The 26,302-nt window shown below is 41.8% G+C and overlaps 1 protein-coding gene across 4 annotated transcripts in view; it reads right to left on the bottom strand.

The window, feature by feature from the left end:
* HEATR5A (HEAT repeat containing 5A) overlaps positions 1-26,302 on the bottom strand; it is a 132,538-nt gene that overhangs the window by 73,331 nt on the left and 32,905 nt on the right. For all 4 annotated transcript variants that reach the window (XM_090033561.1, XM_090033559.1, XM_090033560.1 and 1 more), the window contains 6 exons: positions 25,805-25,965; positions 21,131-21,386; positions 18,203-18,358; positions 12,344-12,594; positions 8,600-8,711; positions 7,014-7,166 (listed from right to left, as the gene is read on the bottom strand). In XM_090033561.1, the coding sequence (XP_089889687.1) occupies positions 7,014-7,166; positions 8,600-8,711; positions 12,344-12,594; positions 18,203-18,358; positions 21,131-21,386; positions 25,805-25,965 (1,089 nt within the window). The remainder of the gene's footprint in view (positions 1-7,013; positions 7,167-8,599; positions 8,712-12,343; positions 12,595-18,202; positions 18,359-21,130; positions 21,387-25,804; positions 25,966-26,302) is intronic.

Raw genomic sequence — 26,302 nt, forward strand, 5'->3', positions numbered from 1 at the left:
AGGCATTTATTGGCCAAATTATCAGCCCCATCGGGCCAATATCTGATATAGACAGTTTTCTTTATATCAGTACTGATCCAATATCGGATCAATTTACCAGTGAACCTCTAAATTAGACAAAGGTAACATTTAAAAAAAATTCTTAATGTAGGAGCCTAGGGTGTTTATAGATGTGCTCCAGGAAGTTTTAATTAGCACAGCTCTGACTGCCATGCTAATTAAAGCACCTGGAGCATTATATGCATTAGCGTCCCCAAGCTGAAAAATGGTGATGGGGCACTGTGGCAGGGCACTGTTGGTGCTTGCCACTTCAAGGGCTAGGCCAATGAGATGGCACGTGTCGGATGAAGGAGGCCATTTAATGCCCAGCTCTCTGTACTGAGGGAGCAGTTTGGAGACTAGCCACGGGGGAATGAATCTGTCTGCTGAGCTCCTTGTGCCAGAAACAGTTTGGAAGTATGGGGTTATGGGGATGGAGGAGGTCCCAGGTCCTAGGCATGACCTAAAATTACACCCTACCAGGATAGGGAGGTCTGGTGGGGCTGATCGTGGTGCGGCAGCCCCAGGAAATGCCAGGACTGAGAACCTCCTTAGTGAAAGGTGGGTTGGCGCACCTGATAACCTCCAGCCACCACACAGTCCTGGCTGGGGAATGCCCAGGCCTGTAAGATCTTTGGGAGGCCTGTGGTTCATGTGATCCAGTGGAGCTGTAAGGGAAAGAAGGCATGCGGTTCAGACCTGACTGGATAGACCCTTGAACTGGTCAATGCTGGGGCCAGGACCCAAGGGGGGTTAAAAGGGCCAGGCGCACACTGCGAGGGATGCCCAAAGCAAGAGGCTCGGGATTCCAACTGGCCTGAGGGTAAGGCCAGGGCATAAGGAAGAGATAAAGGTCCCAGAGAGAAGACCACAGCCAGAGAGGGAGAAGGGTACAGGTGAGATTAGTTGCCTGGGATGCCATTTGCAAGGCATGGGCCCCAGTGTAGGGTAAAGTTCAAAGCTGAAGATATCACCCCTAGTCATAGATCCCACAGACTTCATAGACATTAGGGGCTGAAAGGGATCTTGTGACATCAAGTCTAGCCCCCCCCACCATAGGCAGGAAGTCAGCTGGGATCACGTTATCCAAGCAAGAAAAATATCCAGATGTTTTTTGAAAGAGTCCAGAGTAGGTGCTTGCACCACCTCTGTGGGGAGTCTGTTCCAGATCCTGGATACAGGCACCACAAATAACTTTTTTCTTATGTCTAGTCGAAATCAGCCTTCCTGGAGCTTATGGCCATTAGACCCTTGTTATCCCCTAGGGAGCTCTGGTGAACAGCTATTCTGCCAGGTCCTGATGTACCCCTTACATAATTGTAGGCTGCCACCAAGTCCCCCCTGAACCGTCTCTTTTCCAGACTGAAGAGTCCCAAGTCCCTCAGCCTCTCCTCATATGGCCTGCCCTCCAGGCCTTGGATCATATAAGTGGCTCTACTCTGGACTCTCTCAAGCTTCCCCACATCCATTCTCAAGTGGGGGGCCTAATACTGGATGCAGTACTCCAGCTGCGGTCTCACCAGGACCTAGCAAAGTGGGAGAATGACATCCTTGGTTTTGCTTGAGATGCACTGGTAGATGCATGCCAGAATTTGGTTTGCTTTGCCAGCCACAGCATTGCATTGGTGACTCATATTCATCTTGTGATCAATCAGGACTCCCAAGTCCCTTTCGGTCATGGTGCTAGTGAGTGTACCAGTGCCGAGCTTGTAAGTATGTTGAGAGTACTTCCTACTGAGGTGCAGCACCTTACACTTCTCTACATTGAAGGCTATCCAGTTTTGGTCAGCCCACCTTGAAAGTGTGTCCAAATCAGCCTGTATCCCCAGCCTGCTCTGTGGTGTGACCGCCCTCCCCCATAATTTGGTGTCATCCATGAACTTTGGCAGTTTGCATCTGACTCCCGACTCCAGATCATTAATAAAGATATTAAAGAGTACCGGCCCAAGTACCGAGCCCTGAGGGACTCCACTGGTCACGCTGCACCATGTTGATATGCTCCTGTCAACTAGTACTCTTTGGGTCCAAACCTGTAACCAGTTACCTAGCCATCTGACTGTAAGATGATCAAGGCCACAGCTCCTTAGCTTAGCCATGAGGACATAGTGGGTAACCAGGTCGAAAGTTTTCTCGAAATCCAGATATGACATCCACGTCATCTCCCTTGTCGAGGGCTTGTGTCACCTGGTCATAGAAGGAAATGAGGTTGGTCAGACAAGACCTGCCAGTCATAAAGCCGTGTTGGCTGGACTTCAGAAGCTTGTCTTCCATTAGTCTGTTGTTAATGAATCCCTTGACAATTTTCTGCAGGATTTTTCCAGGGATGGACATCAAATTGATTGTTCTATAATTCTCTGGGTCATCCCTCCTCCCTTACTTGAATATAGGGACCATGTTAGCTCTTTTCCAGTCTTCCAGGACCTTGCCCGTGCACCATGAATTATCAAATCTCTTTGCCAAGGGGGGTGCAATGATGTCTGCTAGCTCCTTCAAGACTCCATCTGGGTCCGCGAACTTGCGAATGTCCAGTTTCTCAAGGTGTTCCCTCACCTGATCCACATCAATTTTGGGCCCACCACCCACTCCCAGGATGGTTCGTGTCCTCTCCGACAGTGTGATCCCCTTAGGAGCATGAAAAACCGACACAGAAAAGTCATTTAGGAGATTGGCCTTTTCTTGGGCATCGGATGTTAGCTGACCCATTTGATCTCACAGGGACCCAATGCTATCTTTCTTCTTTGACTTCCCACATATCCAAAGAAGGACTTTTTGTTGTTCTTGATCCCTGTAGCTAGTCTGAGTTCGGTTTGTGCCTTGGCTTTCCTGGACCACTCCCTACAGGTGTAGGGCAAGTGCTGAGTAGTCCTCTTTGGTGATGCTTCCTGTTTTCCAACTGGCGTAGGCTTCTCTTTTGAGTTTAATGAGGTCCAACAGTTCCTTGTTCAGCCAAGGGGGATTCCTTGCCCATTGATTACATTTCTTGTGAGATGGAATGGCTTTCCCCTGTGCCTTAAGGATTATGTTTTTGAGAGATGACCATTCCTTGGGTACTCCTTTATCAGGGGGGGGCTCTAATTGCCTGACTTACCAAGTCTCCGAGTTTGCAAAACTCAGTTTTCCAAAAGTTAAGGATTTCTGTTTTACTGAGGGATTTGTCTGTTCTTCCGTGAACTGAGGAGGTGACCAAACATGGTCACTATCAGTAATCTTCCCCTCAATCCTCAGATCACTCATCAGGTCCTCTCCTTGGCCAGGACCAGATCAAGCAATGCCTCTCCCCTAGTTGGCCCACAGACTGCCTGCGTTAGGTAGAAGTGATCAATGCAAGTGATAAAGCTGTGCGACCTGTCAGATTTGGCTGTCCGCTCATCCCAAGAGATATCAGGGAAGTTGAAGTCCCCCATGATGATCATGCATCGGGAGCACACAGCCTCTACCAGTTCGCTACTGAATTCCCAATCAAATTCTGCCTCTTGGTGGGGAGGTCTATAGTAGACTCCTACAAATGTCACCCTCCCCATGTCCATTTAGTCTTTGAGGTCTTAAATGGGCAGCTTCCCTCCTGGGCAACATCTTAACTTTTCCATCAAGGCGTGCCAAATGAGAGGTGGTCAGTTGGCCCAGAAACAGGTGGGGAGGCCAACATCTAACCGTCTCCTGGAAGACCCCATTACAGGCACTCTGAACTAAAGCTTGTCAAACATGCTTTAAGTGCCCCACCGTCATTTTTCAGTGCAAAGACACTGATACACATGATACTGGAGTCTGCTGGAGCGTGGTAATTAATAGTGTCTGCTTCGATGCACTGTAATTCCAGTACATTGGAGCAGCTTCCCTGCACATATATATAGGACCCTAATCCCCAGTTTGAAATGTGACTTAGGCATGTAGGAGCCTAAATTTCACTTAAAGTCTATTGAGTTTCAGTGTATGCTGGCAAAGTAACTTTTAAAAATGAGACTTTGGTCTCATTTTGAAAATTTTTGAATTTTGAAAATTTTTACTTTAAACCAGGGATTGTCAACAGGGGGAATTTAGGATTTAGGAGCCCTAAAAATCAATCACTTTCTCCCAAGCCCCCTAAAAGGTATATAATTCTTCAATTGCAACTTTTTGCAGTACTAAAACTTCAAATTGCTTTAATTTAAGGAAAACAGCTAATTATAAAGTTAACATACATTCTTTTGTTCTGAGAAAATATTTTAAATGAACCTGAATAAAAACCTAGTTCAGCACATACATATATACAGACATGTATGCCACGTCCACATCTAGTAGTTTCTTCCTGCATAGTATTTCCTAATTCCAGCCCTTTTTCAGTCTATACGGCTAAAACTCTTGTCCAAACATTGATCATTTCATGTCTTGACTATCCTTTTACTTCTTCTCATGTTTCATAACCTGCTTGCATCCTTATATCTGTTTCAAGTCAATTCAAAACACAGCTACTAGGACAATGGTCCCTTACCTTCACTGACATATGGGCAATAATACTGAGCAAGTAGTGGGCTGCAGGCAAAAACCATTAACTCTCCCTTGTCAGCATCACGGGTAACAGGCTGCCTGCAAAGCTTGAGTTCAGAGCCACTATACTAAGATTATCCTCTTGGCTCATTCAGGCAACCTTCTCTTTCAGGCCTTCACTGTCTCCATCTTCCACTGCAAACACTAATGTCTTATTATTACTTTCAAAGCCACAGTTTAGTTCTAACCTGCCTATGCAACCTTTTATCTTACCATAGGCAGACTAGTGTCTTTACTTCACCGCTATTGCCAGCCTCAGTCACCAAATTGTCCATCTCCCTGACAAGCATTTAAAGGTCATCAGAGAAGTGAAAGAAGTTCTGAGACAAAGCCTATAGAGGATCCAACTAATACCCAAATAATTCCTGAAAATGTATCTATTCCTTAATGCATGAACAAAAAATGTAATCTGCAATCAGTAAGTTGCAATCATTGTTCCTCACAAACTAAAGATTGTAGTTCTCCCATTACTTGTTTACCCTGTACGTGCACATGAACTTCTTTTTTTTGTCCCATTTACCTGTTGAATCTTGCCTTTTGGACTGTAAGTAGGACTTACCAAATTCATGGACCCCAGCAGCCAATTGCATAGTTGTAACATGGTCGGGGCCCCTGATTTCATGGCTGTATCATGGCCAGGGCCACCATTTTGAAGATGGAGCAAAGCAGCCCCCCCCACCCCACACACACACCTCTGATTGGCTGAGGGGCGCTGCAAGTCCCATCCCTCCCAGGTACCAATTGAAAGCCCTAGAAGCTAGGGCTTCACACACCTGCCCCCTGCAGTGCTGTGTATAGGACTGAGCCCCACCTGCTCCCACTTGAGTAGCCTGCTCTGCACTTCTGCCAGCCCCAGCCCTGGCCCCAGCCATCACTCTGCTTTGGCGGACTTGTTCCCAGTGCAGCTACTGCTGCCCAGATGTTCCTTTGCTCCCCCCACCTCCAGTGGGAGCAGCCAGGCTGAAGCTTCCCCCTGCCTCCCCCCAACCTGCCCAGAGCAGCACAGCAGGGGGAGGAGCAGAACAAAGAGCCACTGCTGGAAGCGAAAGGAGCACAGAAGCACCTGGCCAGCTGCAGCTACACTGGGACCAGCCCAACAGGACCAGCAGGACCGTTCTGTTCTCCTTGGCTCCAGCTGTGGCTCCTGCCGTGCTACACTGCACCACTGGGGTGGGGAGGCAGGGGCTGGGACAGCTTCAGCCAGTCAGGTCCTGCTCAGCACATGGAGATCCAGCTCCAGCCACCAGCCACCTTTCACTTGCTTCACCTGCTTGTAGGGGCTGCTTATCATGCCAGGCAGGTGGGTGGAGTGGGTGGAAGGCAGCCAGGAGTTAGAGCCAGAGCTCCATGCATTGGGCAGGAGCATTCCAGCTGAAGCTTCCCACCTGCCCACCCAGAGCAGCGCAGCAGGGCAGGAGCAGCAGCAGCAGCAGCAGCTGCAGCTGGAGGTGAAAGGAGCAAAACAGCCCCACTGGTCCCAGCCTGTGCGCAGCTTCCAGTGAGGCTGCAGCCAGTGGGGTGCTGCTCTGCTCCGCTCACCTCCTGGTGACAATGTGAGCCCAGCTGGCTGCAGCCATGTTGGGAACAGCCCCACCAGAAGTTGTGTGCTGACCAGGGCCTGGGCTGGGTGATGTGGGTGGAAGCACAGCACTGGCTGCCCCTGGTGGAGCTCGGCCCCACATGGAGCACTGCAGGGGCAGGCACCGACTGGGCAAGCTCTGCTGCATGTGCACCCCCACCCCCGCTTCCCGCTCCCTCCTCTCACTCCTGGCTGACTCCCAGGCAGCCCCCCTACACATGCAAATAATTGCCCACTCCTGCTCAAGCTGGAGCTGCCTGGCTTAATTCAGTAATTATCACCCTCTGCAAGGGGCAAAGGGCAACAATTACTGAGTAAACAAAGTTTAAGTGTGGCAATTAAACAGGGGCTTTTGGCAGGTTTTCCTTGCTCCCCTCCTTCCCCCCCACCTCTAGAGACAAGAGTCAGGAACTTTTCCCACCTCTCCCTGCCCCACCCCCCTTCAAGAGACACAGTCTGCCTTTTTTTTCTTTTTTCTCCCTCCCCTCACCTTCTAGGAGAGAGGTCTTTGCCAGATTTTTGAAAGTAGCTGGTTCCCTGTGTTTCTTTACGGAACCAGTTATTTCACGGGAGACCGCCAATTACACGATTTCCGTGAAATTGTGAATTTGGTAGGTCCCTAACTGTAAGGTATTTGAATACAGAACAGTTATTGATCTGATTTGAATACAGAACAGTTATTTGTAGGATATTGTACAAATACCTTACAGAAGACTTGACTGAGTCTGCTCTGCCATGCTGGAATTACAGCATATTGGAGCAGCCTCTCTGCTTGTGTATAGGCACCCTACAATGATGGTCTTATTTATTCTTCAGAAAAAACAAGTAAGAAATGGATATAGACAAAGAAAGTACACTACACCGTGCTTACCACAGAGAGCACCAGCACGGCCTTCCAATGTAACCTGCCATGTAAACGAATCTCCTCGACTCTTCTCTGTTTCTAGATCTTTCGGAGATAGAGGAAAAACACACTTCCATAATAACAGTATTCTTGGAAGGTGATGCTGGACTACTGCAGGACCTGTAAGTTTTAAGAACTGTTGTTTGCAAGTGTGAGGAATCATTAAACTTAAATACTAAATATTTTTCCCACATTCACAAATCCATATGGCATTTCACCTACTACTTTTTATATTATTCTTTAAATCTTCAATTGCCATAGCATTCTACTTTGACCAGAAGCAGATTTTTACTTTCTGTTGTTAATGGTGTGTTACCAACTAGATTATAAAGTTGTTTGTTTGTTTTTTCAAATCAACTTCACTGAAATTTTACTAAATTTAGTTTTATCCAAATCTTGTGATTTTAGGGACTCAGGTGAAGAGCAACAGAAAAGCAGATTTTTCAGATGGTAGGATTTGGAAAGTCACTATTTCTCGTCACAAGTCTGTATACAGAAATATCTCGTCATGAAAGAAGAGCATAGGGTTAGAAGACAGATGAGATGGGTTCAGATGTTTAAGACACCTAATAATACAAACATACAGACAAAACTTTATTTGGCACTTTAACTGTGGGGTAGATTATTGGCTGATCTCTATTTAAAATTGGAGAGATAATCAGTGACGCATCATAAGCCAAATGTGCTCTTAGGATCCCAACGTTCTCTCAATTTTCAACTGGTCTGCTCATATATTTGTTTTCAGATATATCATGCAAAATGGTTCTAAAAGTTTCAGTCATAAAATGCTATTGGATTAATTTTACAAACTATATTTCACAGTTTAGTATTGCTCCAAGTTTACCACTGTTCATAATGAATTAAGGCCAAGTACAGGCAGTCAGAAAGCCCCAAGCTGAATTGATTCAATCTTTGCAGATTAGTCTAAACTGTATAGCAGTTGATAAGCAAGTGAACAGATATTTACTTTTGATTCTGGAAATGCAGCCACATGCTGCTGTGGACCAGGCCAAAAGCTAGGGGCACTATACCATGTCTCCCTGCTCAGCTGGAGCAGACAGCTTGAGTCAAGACTAGCCCTCCCATATTGTGACAGGGGTACTTGGGGGCAGGGAAGTGCACAGCATCCTAGGATACTGGGGGACTCAGAGTTAACTTGAATTTGGAGGAGATCTGGGACAGAAGTTCAAAAACCTACATCAGTTAAGTCTGGTGCTACATCCATCCACGTTATCTTAAACTGGTTTTGACCATTTTGGAAGCAGTTTATGAGCGCTGAATTTCTGTTGTTACAGATTTTAACCAGTTTCAGATCACTGATACAGGTTTATATGTAATTTCTGTCCCTAGTTTAAATGTCAACTTCACAGTAATAATACTTTTATGTAAGACTATTTTCTTATCAGAGATTTAAATTCATTTTAATATTTTGTAGAATTGCTTCACGCTAGCACGTAGTGAAGCCAAACAAAGGACCACAAGAATTAAATTTGGCAACATGGATTCCTACAGGGCATATCTTAGTTTGATTTGAAGTTATAGAAGCCTGTTACCTAATGTCATGAGGGCAGCTATCAGGAGCCATCCAGCCTGTGTTCGCTGCATTGCAATGCGACTATTCTGAGAAGCTGAACACAGTAAATCCTCTGCTACTGTCATGATTACCTATTTAAAATTGGAAAGAGAAACAAGAGCATCAGCATCTCAGAGAATTCAGGTGCTAGATTTTTTTTTTCAAGATGCGGTATTTCTAACAGTTTAGGACTCAGTTCTGCTCCCCAAGAAGGTATTTCTGAATGCATTTATTCCACTGGAACTAGCTAAGGCCTTAAGGTCATGAATGCAAAATTAATAAAAATTCCTTCCCAGTTACATAAATCTCCAAAGTACAAGACCAATCTGCAGAGGTGTGAAATGACCCTCCCGCCCTACTTTGTACAACTTCCAAGTCTCAGAAAGTTTCTTCTTCACATTTCAAGTTGAAGTTATTACAGAACAATGATTACAGTGGAGGAGGGGTTTACTGGTAGTACTGGTAGACAAAGCTGTCTTTAAGAAAACAATTTTAAGTGCACATAATTATACTTAAAGGAAGTAAGTATAAAGGCCATGGGACTCATCTTCTTGAGTTCCATTTCAGAGTTGTAATTCTCTCAACTCTTCTTGGCAATTGTTTAGCCCACTGCATGTTAGGCAGGTTCAATTATTTTGACTAGAAGACCACTTAGGGAGTTTTGGTGAGCTGTTGCTCCTGAGGAAGGGGGTGCTGACCCTTCCCAGCACGGTAGGGGAATTGCGGGGGGGGGGGGGGGGGGGGAAAGAGTGGGGAGGCAACTGATCTTATCTGGCCTTGGCTTGTTTACCCCACACCCACTGCCAGGAGCACCAGACAGAGCAGGCAGGTGGGTAGCGTTTCTATGAAGATTAGCCTGGGGGCCCCATGGGCAGGTTGTGCACAGCTGGGATGGGGCCATGGGCAGGCAGGGAGTGGCACACAGGAGTGGAGTGGGATGGGCAGGACAGGGCCAGGATCATGGGGCAATGACAGCATGGGGTGGGCCCTGGGGCAGAGCTGCAGTCTGCTCCCTATACTTCCTATCCTGCAGGCTTTATTTTGCACACACCTGTTCTACAAAGGAGTAGCTTCCAAGCCAAGGACAGACAAGCAGGCAGATGACATGTGAAGGGTAATAACAAATGATTTATATACATAAGCCACCTTGATGTACTATAGACAGAATGGCAACCCCTCTCCCGCCCTCCCCAATTCATCAAAATGGAATTAAATGGACAGATGAGCTTAGGGAAGTTGTGCCATGCATGGAAGAAGGTACAGTGATGATGTGCGAGTCTGGTTTTAAAAGAGACTCTGGTCTCTATCAAATGTTAACAAATTATAATTAACTAATAGCACCCGGGTTATAACTACAACCATAATAACAATGACAACAAACCTTTCCTTTACTACAGTTTTTCTTTAATTTGCACATTTATAAAAATCCATGAAATAATCATGGAAACTAAAACATTAATTCCCACCTTGCTGGGGTCATCTGACCCCAGTACTTTTTCCTGCCATGGCAGGGGGTTGGACTTGATGATCTGCTCAGGTCCCTTCCGACCCTACCAACTATGAAACTATGAAATTCTGGAACAATACTCAATAGATACAGATACTTTGAAAGAATCTAACTTGAAAACAAAAATCACACTATAAAAAAATACTGTATACTGAATAAGCATACTGATGATACTCTTTATCAGATGAATGTTAAAGTAGTAACACTGGTTTCATTTCATTTCATCTGAATTTATGAATGACATTTCATGTATGCACTAGCAACTATGACTTGGGAGGCTTTTCCTATATAAAATATTACCACTAGTATATGATATCAAATATATATTTACTATACTAACTGTTTTGCTAATTACATCGTGTCCGCAACATTCAACACACTCAAAATGAAACGCAGTAATAGACTATGGTTGCTTTCCAAAGCATGACATATTTGATGCTCTCTTTTCAAAACTGCTCTTTTTAAACCGGTCTCTTTCAGTTCCTCAGAACTGGGGCCAATCTAGAATTTGGCAATTTTCCTGGGAGACATTGGAAGAGAGCTTTTGTAACTCCCATGTAACTGGTTCAGAATATTGCTTTCTGTTCCCTGTTCTGTCCTCTTAGGCCTCCCCCAGGGCAAGGACATCCTACATCATATTTTTCAAAAGAAATCTTTGTTAAAATGGGAGTGTTTGTCAGATAATTTGCATTCTTTAACTCTGCTTAGGTATACAGCTTTTCAAAAGACACTCATCTAATGAAGTTATTGAAGTTATTTATTTTATTCTTTTTATTCTTCCCCACCCAAACTCTTGGAGTTACTAGCAGATTAATTTTTTTTAAAACCAAAGACCGTACTCCTCCCCATCATCCAAAATCAACCATTCCCTGAAAAAGGCTTTGCCTACACACTTTAAGTACTTCTGAAAAAAAAATTACTGATTTACACTGAATATGCAACAGTACAGTAGTGTAAATAATGTCAATCATGCTTATCAGAAGTGAGAGGGACTACAGCAAATGTACTATTAAAATGTTAATTTGGTTTTATTACGGTGTAATGGCAAGTAATGAAATAACTCTTTATCCATACAGGTATGCTTCATCTGGTCTGCTCCAATCTCCCTGGGCCATGGAACAGAAGTCTTCAGAAGTAAGATAACTGCCCAAGCTGTGAAGAGAGGCTGCTCATATCAGTGCTGTACCATATTTTGCTATCTGTGATTAGCTAAAAAGGATGAAGCCTTCCTTACTAATGTAGAAACAACTTCTGACATCTGCCTGCTAGCACTTCCAACTTGGATTACTGTAATGTTATGTACTCTTGAAAGCCATTCAGAAACTTCAGCTAAAAGGGGACTATTACATTCTATCAGTGTGGACAAAATTGGTACATTGGATTTGTGGCAGTTTTAACTGGAATGATTATAGAAATAACTACATTTTATTTTGTATAGTTATGAAAGGAACCAGGGTTACAATAACTCATTTTTAGCTCTATAAAAGAATGTCCTCCCAGGAAACTTATTTCTAATACAGAAGCAATGCAAAAGATCTGTGAATGTACTTCTAATTAGTTTTTTTTTAAAAGAAAGATCTTTTTCCTTGGCAAAGCCTAATGTGTTTCAATTGTATTCTGGACTAACACAGTCTTTTCTTACCCCATAATACTGCTGTGATGTTCGTGGGAAAGAGGCAAATAATGGTTGCCTGCCAATTTAAGCCAATGGCAAAACAGGCAAGAGATATAGACACTTTAATCTTCAAAACAGAACTGCTTTATTTACAATTCTGAAAACATAACTCAAGAAATCTACACTTTTCCCTAATCTGCCCTCATTCTCTAACAGTTCTTTAGAATTAACCTTCAGCCCAAAGAAAGCAACTGAGATCACTCAAAACCCCCTCTATATAATTAGTATAACCCAACACATTGAATGGTTATGATGCTGATGATGCCACTGTTTAACTGTAAATTTCTCAAAGAAGTTCAATATTTAAACTTAGGAACATATTCAGTTATTGAAGTAACTGGTTTTATGAAGTATGGAAAGCAACATGATCACATGCCTAGGAAGAGATGATACAACATTAGAAAACTAAGTTTTTCAGTTTAATAATTATGTCATAAAAGTTAGTAACTAAAATATCACAGATGAATAAAAAAAATACATGTTAAATACTACAGTAACAAGTATCACAAATCTACTTATAAACAAATTACTAGGATAATTACCTTCCCTTTTCCATGTGAAATACCCAAAGGACAGTATCTTACTGCTCCCAACAAGGCAGCGGTAGCAAAGCTATATCCAGTCACTGCTTCTGGAGAAGACTTAAGGGCACTAAGACGCTCAACACAGCGATCCAAAAGTGGCGACACATAGGATGGCAAAGCTACAGCAATGCAGCGTAGACACCAAGCTGCTGTGAGACGAACCGAGACACTAGGGTGAAGAATGACTGAAATTACTGTATCCAGAACTCCTGAAAGAATTAAAAAAGCTAAGTTAAAAATTACAAACAAAGAAATCCATTGCTAAAACAAAGACCACTAGTGAAACGAATGTACATATTTATTGAGTGATGGTGAAAATCCTTCTGTTTGTGTGCTCATCTTTGAAAAGTGCTATTGTGAATTTTGCATTCAACTTACTTATTTCAGGATATTAAAATATTTTTCAAAAGAACCTGGATAAGGAGCAGATGGATTAAATTAAATCCTGGAAGGATTATACTGATGTTGCTGAAGAAAGGGGAAAAGTGGCAAAAAACAACTTGATGCTTCTTTGACACCACTGTCTCATGTGAGTTCTCTTTCAAGTCGTTAGTCTGCAGTCATGGTATGTACCTAGACCACATATTGCTAGGATTATTCCAAAAGCCACAAAAGTGCTCTTTTCTATACATTAAACCTCTACAATATCATAGTCCCTTTTCTTAGAGTTAGATTTGGTCGCAGCAACCACTTGCTTGTCACGTTGAGGCTCGACTATTTTAAGCATGAAACTACTGATCTTAAAAAAAAAAAAAAAAAGGCTACTAAAAGTACAAAGCAAATTCAAAGGCTACAATTGCTTCAAAGAAGCAATTCTATTCCGGGACCAATAACAAAACAATGAAACTTTTTTATCTCTTCCCTGACTCCCTCTAAATACAGGGTTAAAAACAGTGGGTGAAAACCTTGGACACTTTCCCAGACTACCCAAAGGACCATTTTGCCCTTTGTGATGATGACCTCCTACAATCCATAAAAATATCAATCTTGAAGTGAAGTGTTTTGGGAAGAGACAGATCTTGCTTGGCAACTACCTCACAAATCCAGAACTGACTCCCAAGAGAGGTCAGAATGATCTCAGACCTTAGAAACTGTAAAGGAAAATGCAGCTTTATTTAGATTTGGTTTTCAAAATTAATATCACAACAACATGTAACAAAATAAAGACCGAAAAGACTGGAAGAGGAAAAGATAAGACACTGGGGAAGGAGGAAAGATATACCATATAGGTACACATTGTAATTTTGGCAGGTGTTCAGTAACCAACAATCTAGACCAAAAGAAAAGAAAGAAACAAAATCTAGATTAATCAAGTTGTTTTGCCATAGACAGCCTAGAAAAGTAAGGCTGAAAGGAACCTCAAAAAAAAAAAAAATCACCTATTCCACCCAGCAATTGAACCTGCCACTTTTTCTTGACTACAAAAATAAAGTCAGGACATTTACAGTTAGGGACCAACCCAATTTGCAATTTCACAATTTTCATGGTAACCACAAAAATCAGTAGATCCCCATGAAAAATCATGAAATCGGCAGTGTTTGGCAAGGAGGGGGAGCACTGCGAAAACAGAAAAAGAAAGGAAGCTCTTATATCCTGAAGCACAGGAGGAGGCAGAAGTGGGGGGATTTTCATGATGAAGCATTGCAGGCCCCCCATGCCTCATATTAGCCAAGGGGCCCTGGAAGTCCTGGCCCTCCCCAGAGATCAACCATTAGCCATTTGTCAACCGCAGGGGGCAGGACTTCTGGGTCCCTTCAGCCAATCTGAGGCACTTGGGGGGTGGGGGAAGGGAGGGCACCATGCTCCACCACAAAAATGGCGACTGGCGCATGCTCAGACTGAGAAACCAAGGGGCAGTGCCTCAAATTTGGTAGGTTCCTATATATAGTGTCCTTCATTAAACTGAACATACTTAGATCATTGTCTAAGAAATGAAAGCAGTTAAAACATACAATATATGGAAGCACAATAAAAATCTCTATTATCCAGCATCCCCGGGGTAAGGGGATTTCTGATCATGTAAAAATTCCAGCTATCTGAAACAACCTGGCAGGGGTTTGAAGACAAAATGGAGTGGGGGGGGGCATAGCCGCACGCAGAAGAGCGACAACAGTACAGGGTAGTGGATGGCTGTGGCGGCCGCCATGTGCAAACTTTCCAACCACACCGGCCAGTCAGAAATTCTGGTTAGTAGAGCATACCGGTTAGTAAAATCCTAGATAACAGGGATTTTACTGTAGTAATTCCTTCTTCCTCAATATGCTTCCTGTTTAACACATCCCCTTCACCTCAGAGGGGATACACAATTGTTTCTCTGGACAAGTGCATCAAATATAACATGCATGTATGTTCATTTTTTTTCAGACTTTTGACAAGTATCAACAGAACACAAATTACCATATTTACTTGAATACAAGATGAGGTGCACCCCACACTTGGCATAGGGGAAAAAAAGCAACTCGTCTAAAAAAGCCACATAAGGAAACCTCATTAAACATATTGTCTATCAGCAAACCGCTGCAAAAAGCAGCATATGTGCAGCAATGGAAACCAACTATGAAGTTGATTAAATGTAGCCAACACAATGTGTGACTATAAAACACATTGCCCATATTGGGCAAGCATGTTGATGGAACTTTCTACCTCTCTACATAAAAGTCTTATCCATTCTATCAATTTATCCAGGAAACCCATTTTCATTAACACTTCAAATATAAAACCATGGTCCACACTATCATATGCTTTCTCCAGATCCAAATTTTTTACTGCTGTTTTTAATTTCCTTTCCTGAATGTGAGTCAGTGTTTCTCTTATCAGCTGAATTGACTCAAAAATCCTGCCCAGGACTGCACAGGTAGGATCTTTATGTATTACTTTTTTTCAGGTTCTTTTGTATTCTTAGAACTACCATCTTTGTCAACAATTTGTAGTCTGTATTTAGCAGAGTAATTGGTCTCCAGTTCTACAGAAGCTCTATCTTTCTTTTAATAAATAATAAAATCACTATTCCACTTGTAAAATCCTTCCCCACTTCTCCCTCTCACTATTTCTTCAAAAACCTTTACTATATCCATCCCCATGCACAGGCAAAATTTTGTGTAAAATTTCATGGGTAGTGTATCTGCTCCTGGAGATTTTCCTTTTTTTTTTTTAAAGTTTTTAAGACTCCCCCACTTCCTTTAAACTTATCTTTTCTTACATTTTCTGCATCTCCTCTTCCCCTATTTTTTCTTAGTCTTCAGTCTCTTTTAGAAAATTCTTCATTTTCTTTCTATTTCCTTCTTCTGGTACAGTTCTTCACAGAATCTCCTTGTTGTTTCCAGTACCTCCTCTTGCTTTTCCAGTCACACCTCACTTTCTATTTGTACTGCTTTTAGCTATCTTTTCTCCTCCTTCAGTCTGTCTGAAAAGTATCAGAACCATTCTTTGTTTTCTTCCACACAAAGTACTTGTGCTAAAAATATTCTCTCTTTCATCTTGCTTTTAAATGATCTTTCCAGCTCCTGCTTTGTCTCTTCCAGTTCCTCTCGTATCCATCTTTCTTCTGAAGATTCCTTTAGCAGCCGCTGCATCTTCCTTTGCAGCTCTCTCAGTTCTTGTCCCCACATTTCTTTGGCCTGCTTTCTTGAAAAATTTTTGTCCTCTTCTTCACCATCATCCACCATTCTCTGGTACTCTTAAAATTCTTCTTCAGTGTTTTCCACCCCTGTGACAGCTGAAAATTATGTCTGTGATAAAGGTGCTTTCTGAAGGCTCTATGAAGATTAGACCAAGTGTTTTCTTGTTATTTGCTTAGATATTAAGCTATATGTTGTTGCTAAAAGCCTAATTAAAGTTTAAGATGTAGTCAGGCCTTGTATAAAGTAAGGCCTAATAAATTTATCAAAGCCTTGAAGTAGTAAGGCCCTGTGGCAAAGTTAAAATTAAACTTATCAAAGGAATGCAAGGCTTGTGCTGCTTTTGGTCAGTCTAAGGACACTTGAAGTAAAAAGAACCTGAGTGGCTGTACGTTATCAGTACCGTTCAGAAGCTATAAATTAGCTAAAACATCCAGAAATCATTCTGAAGGAAGATACAGCTCTGTGAAAAGGATTAGTTAGCTGTTGACCTGGATCAGTGGGCCTGTGGATCTCAAGGAGCCCAAAGAATGAATGCCAGGGTCCTTCCTGGTACCTCTTGGACAGCACTGATCAGGGAAGCCTGACTTTGCTGAGCTTTGTGGAAAGAGAAACTTGTTGCACATCAGGCATCAGAGGGGACTGCCTATAAGTTGCCAATGTGAATTATTCTTGTCTGTCATTGTTTGTCTTGTTATTACACATAGTTCTGTTTTTGTTAAGTTAATAAACTTTTCTTACCTTTCTACCCCCAACCATACTCTCGATCCCGAACCCTCCACAGGTAGCTGGGACACACCCCTTATACTGTTTTGTGTATGCATGACACTTCTGCATCTTGCAACAGTTGTACATATAACTTCCATACTTCCTTTCTTCTTATGGAGCTCTTAACAAGACTCACTTCCACTTTCAGCATCTAGTAATCACTAAACACTTAAGACTGCTTTTTTTCCTTATCTCTATTTCTTTTGATATAAACAAAGTCATTTCTTGATTGCCTCTTTCCACTAAGGGCTTCTCTAGTGAAAGCTTTCTCCCCTCCCCACACATCTATTAGTGACTCTTCTTCTAGGATTTGTGTTAATCTAGATAAGCTGTCTAGCGTTCCATCACCTCCTTGTCCTGTTCCATCACCTGCTTTTACTATATAATTAAAAAAACCCAATATTGTCTATAGTTTCTCTCTGACCATGTATACCACCAGTCTTCTAAGCAGAGCCTTCCTCCCCTCCCAATCTGATGATGGCGCATATACATTGAACATTTCTGATTTTGTCTCAACTGCCAGTATCATTCATTATAGTCTGCCACTGAGGATGTCTTCCACGTATTTCGCTCTCAACTCTTGAAAAGAATTACTACTTCTGCCTGTTGCCATGTGACATAGCAATGGGGACGAGTGCTCCATAGGAGGAGTTTAAATCTCAAGATCATTGTTTTCAAATTTGCCCCTCACTTCCCTGTGTTCAGGGATAGCCGGGTCTGACAGTAAAGAGAGGGGGAAGAGGCTGCCAGGGGAAAAAGCTAGGGGGAAGCAGAAGGCAAAGGGGCTACTTCACCCTCCAGATTTAAATTTTCCTTGCTGTAGCAGTGGGACAAATTCAAGGCAAACCTTTAATATTTAGATTTTATACCTGAAGAATTATAACAAATTTATAAATTTCCCATATATAGAATCTAATAATTGAGGGGTTGTCTTATAATCATGGTCATCTTCTATTCAAGGAAATATGGCACTATCCAGATTGAAATCTAAAAACATAAAAATATTTCTTAAATTGACTCCCACTCTGCATCACTGCTCTAATACATTAAATCAAGATGAAATATGTCTATGTCTTAACAAATACCTGCCCTGTAAGTATAGCTATACCAGCAGAATTTCACAAAAACTAGTTCTATTGGGGCCAGGTTGCTGGGCTAAAGAGACCATTTGACTGACCCAGTATGACTGTAATACTTCTTACAGTCTTATGTAGATAACCACCGGTTTCAATACCAGGTGTTTTTAGGTTTTCGAGAGGAAGTGCGAGTTTATGAGCCTAGCAGCAGGAAGTCAGAGGGAAGTTTACAAATGTAGAAAACAAGTGTACATTTTCTGAGATTTGCTACTTACACACCTTGAAAAAATACAAATGCTTTTGTTATCAGGTATACAAAAAAAGGCTCTAGGGATATTTTGTTCAGTAATAATTACCTGTACTGGAATCTTGTAACAATGGTGCAGCAGTAGTTCCTAAGCCATGTATAAGACTCCCAAGCTCTTGTAATGCACAGACAAGCACATGTTGGCTTACTGTTATATCTGTTGTACCAATCCGCGTTTCCAAATTACCATCACTCATTACAGCATCTGATAACAGTAAGAAATAACTCTGAAATCACTGACAAAATAAAATATATCATCTCAAGAGACAGAATAAAGTAACCATATGATACGGTGCGTAAATGAATGGGTACTTTCTTAACATTAACTGTCTTGAACAGGGTTCAGAATTTTCACTGAGACTTAACTGCATTTCCAACAAGAAATGTGGCCCATTGGGATGGCATGGTTAAGGCATGCTAGTTTCCGTGGGAAATGACAAGCAAGGGAATGATGTGGCTAGCATTCATAAAGCAGGTAACAGCTACCTAATCTATTTCAGACTTTATCTGAGAAGTTTGGAATAGGTCATATTTTTAACATGGCACGATTGTAATAAACTAGGTTTGCTAACCACTATTCTGTCTGATACAGTATGACAGTCTTTCAGAAACGAAAGATATGCTGGACATTTAAAACTACATATAAACAAAGGTCTAGTTAAGCTATAATTCAGAGGGACAACCCAGTGCCCAGAGAAGTCAATGTAAAAGGGGTATTAAGGAGCTTTTGATAATGGCCTAAGGGTAGGATTTTGAGAGTCTACAGGCTTAACTAGTGATAACACATACACACCTATATACATATTATATGCGTGTGGGTGCGGCCAACAGTGGCAAAAGTGGATGCTTTAGAGCAGTTGCTTTCAACTGTGGTCTGTGGATCCCTGGGGGGTCACAGACTATGTCTAAGGGGTCCATGAAAGATGACTATGATGATTCAAAAGTATGTGGATACCCACACTTACAATTCAAAGGGGTCTGAACCTCCATTTGAAATTTCAAAAGGGTCCGCAAAATAAAAAAGGTTGAAAACCACTACTTTATAGAGCAAGAGCATATGAACAGGGTACATCCAAAAGAGTCTATTCTCTGTCATACTTTCTCTGGCATACACCATCATTGATTTAGAGAGTACCATACTGATAGTACCCTCACAGCTGAGAATTGGCAAAACACAGGCAAGTAAGGAAATGATGGCAAGTTAGTAAGACAAATTCATAGATTAATAGCCGTTAAACAGAACACAGTCAGGGATGTATCTTTAAAGCAGAGGATAGACCACTCTGAATGTACCCTGTTCATATGCTTCATTTTCCAACCTCTCCCAGGATAAGGAAGCAGATATGTACTTGTCACATAACAGCTCCCTCATTCTAGTGCGATTCCCATCAGATCAGCTAGTAGGGCTGTGTGAAGCTTTGGTCACTGATTTGATTCGGCAGAGATTCAGCCCTATTCAGCTGCTGAATCTCCAAATCCAAATCAGGAGACCTTTTAATCCAGGAGTAGGCAAAATGTGGCCCGCAGGTCAGATCCACCCTGACATGCCATTCTATCTGGCCCATGGGGCCTGTAAAAATTTAAAAAATTGATAGTTATCTGCCCCTGGCTGCCTGTCATGCGGCCCTTGATGGCTTGCCAAAACTCAGTAACTGGCCCTCTACCCAAAATGATTGCCCACCCCGTTTTAATCTCTTCAAATTGAACTGGAACCCTTTGAATTGATTCAGAGAGATTTGACGATTTGGACATAGACACAGCTTTAAATGTTTTTTCTACATACCTCAAGGTACCAGGGGCGGCTCATGAATGCTGAGATGGTGGGGCAGATGCAGTATCTCACAGGAGCGCGGGGGGGGGGGGGGGGCAGCATCCCCAGTGCACTCAGCAGCAGACCTGGAAGTGGACCAGAAACACTTCTGGTCCACTTCCAGGTCAGCCAGGGAACGCACTGGGGGTCCCCCCCCACCATTGGCCAATCACTGATCAGGGGGGAGGGGCACGGGGAGCCCTCTGTGCATTTGGCAGTGGACCCAGAAGTGGACTGGAAGTGCTTCTGGTCCTCTTCCAGGTTTGCCACTGAGCACGTGGGGGCTTCCCCCACGCTCCTGTGGGATGTTGTATCTGCCCCACCATCTCAGCGTTCACAAGCCACACCTGGTACCTCAAGGTATGTAAAAAAAACCAAACATCTAAAGCTGTGTTTATGGCCGAACCACTGATTCTGCAAATCTGCATCAAATCTTCAGATTCAGATTTAGCCGAATCGAATCGAGACAGTGATCCAAATCAACGAATTGAATCACTGTCCCCAATTCAGGCTGAATCTGAATCCAAATCGAATACAGTCTGTTTCATACACCCCTACTAGTTAGACCCCTCCCCAGCCCTGCATGCCAGATCCAGTGCCTATAACACCCACTTTGGCACAGCAGCAGAATGTGAGTACAGCAAATGAAGAAAATATCCCTAAAGGCATTCAAAATACTGCTCTATAAAAGTAAACAATCAGGTTTAAATACAAAAAAAATATCCTCTCAATTTTAGGAAAGACAAGCAGCTAAAAGAAACCACTTAAAACTGCTTTAGTGATGTGCTCTTCTGTACCAGAGATGGACAAGGCTGAACAAGAATATATGGAGGAAATCAAGAATGGTGGTAATACCAACTCTTAAAGGAAACTTTTTGTCTAACATATATACTGGAGTGTAAAGCCAGATAGGGATGTACTTTCATATTCAACATAAAACTCTGCTGTGGAAGAAAAGTAAGAAAGGGTTTTTTATTTTCTTTTAATTAACAACTATCCTGATATAAAACATAGTCAGTTCAACTGAAATGCTTTATGTTATTATGGTAATGTATCAGCACTAGAAATTCTATTTCTGCAGCGTCTTTAGGATTAGGTTGAGTGAACAATTATTTCAACACTGGTTTAAAAAAATAGCCTGAACACATAATCTTGTTAGTCCCATACCCACAACTTTCTTCATTTTCCAGATGGCCTGACAAATCTCCTTGGCAGCTGCAATTTGAGCTTTTTCCCCAAGAAGGCCTCCTATGGTAGCTCGAAGGATAAATGAAACACAGCGGCGACAGCAGATAGCATCCATCTGAGTTTGATAAACTTTGGGGTGAGCCTGAGACACAAGGTCTAGGACATGTGAAAGGAAGGCAGAGAAATTCGTTTCAAGCCACTGCCCTCTTAATGTGGAAACAAACACCACGTAAGTCTGAAAGAAATGTGAAAAAAGTAATATTTAGAGAAAAATCATCCAGAAAGTGAGATTAATATAAATGCTTTAACCCAACATGCAGTACCACCCTATTCCCTACAGAGACCACATAACAACTACTTTATATGACAAATGTATTATATATGCTCTCAGTTTTCAAGTTAATTCTCTTGCCTTTGTGCTGGAGGAGGTTTCATCTGTTACTTTAGGGGTACTGCTCAAATGGTTTTCAATTAACATTTTGCCAAAAATACTGAACCTGGGCTTACTGCAAACTAATGCAGCCTACTTATCTGTGTCATTTAATTTCATTTCACAGTGTGAGAAATAGCAATTTAGCCTGCACAGGCACTTGTTATGTAAAACATTGTGTTTGGCCTCAATGAACAACAGCTTCCAGCTATTTAATATTCTGCACATGGAACCCAAATTTAATGTATGAATGCATTTTAAGAACCACTATGCTTCAAAACTATAACCGTAACCTAAGAGAATTTTGTTTCTGTAGACTCTGAATTGGGGAATATTTGCAGCCACTAAGAACAGCTCTTTATTTCAATGAATTTTAATTGTTCTCCTTGAATAGAGGTACCTACAAAGACTGTGGATGTCACAACACTAAGAAAAGAATGCAGAGCCACTTTACAAATCTACTCACCACAGGACCATTTATTTTGCTGCATAATAGAGTCCCCTTGCAGATGTTTAATGTGCATTTGTTGCATCAAATGTTTAATACACAAAAAATTGCTATTATTATGAAAAATAAACGCAAAAGTGTGAATACACAAATGAAATATACCACTAAAGGTCTGTTAAGAAGAGTCATTACTATCAACAAAAGATTATTTTTCCCTCATCTCTTAACAATTTCCTTTTGTATGTATAGTTTTATTGAGGACTATACCTCTTTATTATGTTTTATTTAAGGATACAACCCCCCCACCAATTAAGGTCTATACAAATTGTAATTGTATAACTGCTCCTCCAAAAGTCTAAAAGCTCTTGACAAATATTGCTTAAGCTTCCCCATCTTGAATTAAACACTTCTAAAAAGCAGGAAAATTGGGGAATAAAAGCAGTCAAAGGCTTTAAAGGCATACCATTTTTTAAATCCATGGCAGATTTAATTAGTTTCATCACTATTATTGCAGAAATAAATACCATGTCCTGGAAATCTGGTTGACACTAGAATATATTAAGAGAAAGACTAAATTATAGGGCTGTGCAAAGCTTCAGTCGCCGATTCGATTCCAAGGTGATTTGCTGCTGAATCTCTGAATCCAAATCGAATCAGGAGACCAATTTAATTCTCCAAATTGCATCAGAACCCATGGATTTGATTCAGAGAGATTTGATGATTCAGGCGTAGACAAAGCTTTATATTTTTTCTACATACCTCAAGGTACCAAGCGGCTTGTGAATGCTGAGAAGGTGGGACAGATAAAGCATCCCATGAAAGCATAGGGGCGAATCCCCAGTGTGCTTGGCAGCAGACCTGGAAGTGAACCAGAAGCACTTCCGGTCCACTGTGGAGTGTGTGGGAGACCCCCCCCGCCTCAGTAACTGGTGCCTCCTGGGTCTGGGGGGGTACCTGGGGTTCGCGCTCCTGTGGGATGCTTCATCTGCCCCACTATCTCAGCATTCACGAGCTGCGCCTGCTACCTTGAGGTATGTAGAAAAAACATACAAAGCTGTGTTGATGGCTGAATTGCTGATTCTCCAAATCAGAATTGAATCTTCAGCTTTGGATTCGGCTGAATCAAATCAGGACAGTGATCTGGATCAGTGAATCGAATCACTGTCCCTTGAATCGGGCCAAATCAGAATCAGATTCGAATACAGCCCGCTTCACACACCCCTAATAAATTATTGTTTCTTTCAGTTTAACAAATTAGCTACATGAGGAAAATTAGGCCAAAGGAAGTGAACTGAAAGCAATTTTTATATCTGGTCCAAATCATTTTATATGAACTCAGCTTTGATGCAATTCCTTTTGAATTTGTCAGTTTCTTATTTCTCATCCAAAAAAGTTATACAGCCAACCATTTTTAATAAAGAATCATTATTAAATCAAAAGTGTCCAAGATGTAGCCTGAGAGCCTGATCTGGCCCACAGGGCAATGTACTCCAGTCCCTTGTACTGGGCCTGTGTGGGGCCAGTCTGGGACCCCCCCTCCCCAGCCCTGCATGCCAGATCCAGTGCCTACAACACCCACTTCGGCACAGCAGCAGAATGTGAGCACAGCAAATGAAGAAAATATCCCTTAGGGCATTCAAAATACTGCTCTATAAAAGCAAACAATTAGGTTTAGAAACAAAAAAAAAATCCTCTCAATTTTAGGAAAGACAAGCAGCTAAAAGAAACCACTTAAAACTGCTTTAGTGATGTGCTCTTTTGTACCAGAGATGGACAAGGCTGAACAAGAATATATGGAGGAAATCAAGAATGGTGGTAATACCAACTCTTAAAGGAAACTTTTTGTCTAACATATATACTGGAGTGTAAAGCCACATAGCTCAGATGGAGGGATGACTGGCTCCAGAGTGGAAGGACCTGGCTATAATTCCAGGCACGGGTGGTGGGTTCTCTCATTGTTTTCACTTCCAATACGGCCCTGAGGCCCACCCTGCTTCCTACCCAACAGGCAACATTGCCTGTTATTTCCTGGAAATAAAGGCAACTGGAACACAGCGCTGGCACATTGCCTCTTTTTCATGCCAAGTTTAAAGAAAGAATGGAACTCTACCTCCACTATCCTTAGTGTGCCTGTAATTGGGACACCTTTTACCTTTGCACTGGAGTGTACTACAAATAGAATATATACCCTATTTATTCATATAGTGCACTCACATTTTCCCAAAAAAATTAGTGATTGCAAAACAGGGTTCATCTTAAATAAGGAAACTGATTCTAGACAGTTTGGTTAAAAGGGGAAATCTTTTGTCTTTATTCTGCCTTCCCAAAACATAGGCTAAGTACAGACAGTTAAAAAGCCCTATGCCAAATCAATTCAATCTTTGCAGGATAATCTAAGCTGTTTATATTGAACCAATAAGCAAGTGAGCAGACATTCACTTTTGATTCTGGAAATGCAGCCACATGTTTGCAGTGGCCCAGGCCAGAAGCTGGGGAGTGCTAGAGCATGCTTCCCTAACTGGCTGAAACAGACAGCTTGGAGCAACGTTACCCCACCCACCCTGCCAGGCCAGGTTTGCAGGGGAGGTGCAAAGCATCACTGGATGGTGGTGGAATGTGAATTAACTTGAATCTGGAGGGGTTCTGGGACAGAAGTTCAATAAACTGATTTAACCTAAATCAGTTAAAGTCTGATATTACATCCATGCAGGTTTATCTTGAACTAGTTTCAGTCATTTTGAAAACAGTTTATGTGCACTGAACTTCTGTTGTGGTACAGATCTGAACCAGCTTCCAATCACTTATATCGGTTTATGTGTAATTTCTGTCCCTATCCCTTGGCGCAACTCAAATATTATTTTCCTCTGAAAATGGGTATGAACATTGTATCTTATTCATCATTTCTAATCTTTGTGGGTATTCAGGATCATTATTGTTTGCTTTAACAGCAAAATTGAAATGCCAGCATATTAGACATGTAGCTCTAATGTTGCTAACAGGGAATGAGTTGGATTTCACATTTTACTGTCAATCACAAACAGCTTACAGCAGTGATTCTGAACCAGGATGCCATGTGATCTTTTCAGGGGTGATATGTTAGGTGCAAACTTGATTCACACAACAAACTCAGAGTTTTCATATAAGAATTCAGTGTCAAAAACATTTTGATCTGTTGCGGTTTGAGTTGTTTGCAACAGAATTGTTTTAACTTTTGTGTAGTAAAACAAAATGAGTGAAAACTAAACTGGCATTTTCCAAGGGCTGCCTTGAGTCTACCGAGGTTGAGAACCACTGGTTTTCAGTAATCTATGTTTGGTGGTCCTTAACTTAGTACTTCCATTGCCTTTCAGAAGAGGCAATTGGAACATTCTTTCCAGTGCAGTCATTGGACAACTTATTCTCATTAACTGCTGTAAAGAATATTTTAGGAATCTATAAGATGACACCGTTTATAAGCCTCATAGCCTTTAGAGATAGGGTCTGGATAATGAGTTGTTTTCATGGACACATGATTTCTCTTTCTGATTTCCAAAAGTATAAAAAAGGTTACACTTATGATTCAACTATTATATAGAGATGCATTAGGAGATGTGACACTTTAATGCATATTTGTTGTATACTATTAAATCTTAGCATAATTTCACCTATAATCATATTATGTTGTATTAAAATTTCTCAGAGAAAGTAGGTATGAATTAGAGAAGTTTGCAACACAAAAATGGTATGTTAAAAATAACGAGCAACATTATAAAGCAGTGCACAGTGTAATCCAAACCTGAGTAACTCCAACTCTAACATCCCTGCTGACTGAGCTTGTCCCTTTCAAAATATCACCGCTGGCTCGTAGAAATCCAGAACTCCCACGAAGAAAACCTGTTCCTAGTAGTTCCATGGCTTCTTCCAGAGAGAGTTTGCGAACATTTGGCCTGGCAGATGCTAAGCATAATTTATTAAAGATAAATACATTCACAAAAACTCTGTAAAGGCATTCACATTCTAGGGGGAAACACCCACAAGTTTACATTTCTCATGTAGCACAACTAAATCCAAATCCGTCTAAAGCAGATGTGGTCAACTTGCAATAAGGAACACAGGCAGCCTCTATGTGGGGCACTTGGCAGATCAGAGAAGGAGTAGGGAGCACAGTGACAGATAGGATGGGGAGCAGAACGTAAAGTAGCAGGCTAGACAAAAAAAACAGAAGGAAGAAAGCAGAAACAGCAGCAGATCCATTGGGGAGCACAGTGCTGGGATCAGAAAGCAAACCAGCAGT

This window comes from Crocodylus siamensis, chromosome 2, assembly GCF_052110815.1.
Source record: "Crocodylus siamensis isolate JL-2025a chromosome 2, ASM5211081v1, whole genome shotgun sequence".
Lineage (NCBI taxonomy): Eukaryota > Metazoa > Chordata > Crocodylia > Crocodylidae > Crocodylus > Crocodylus siamensis.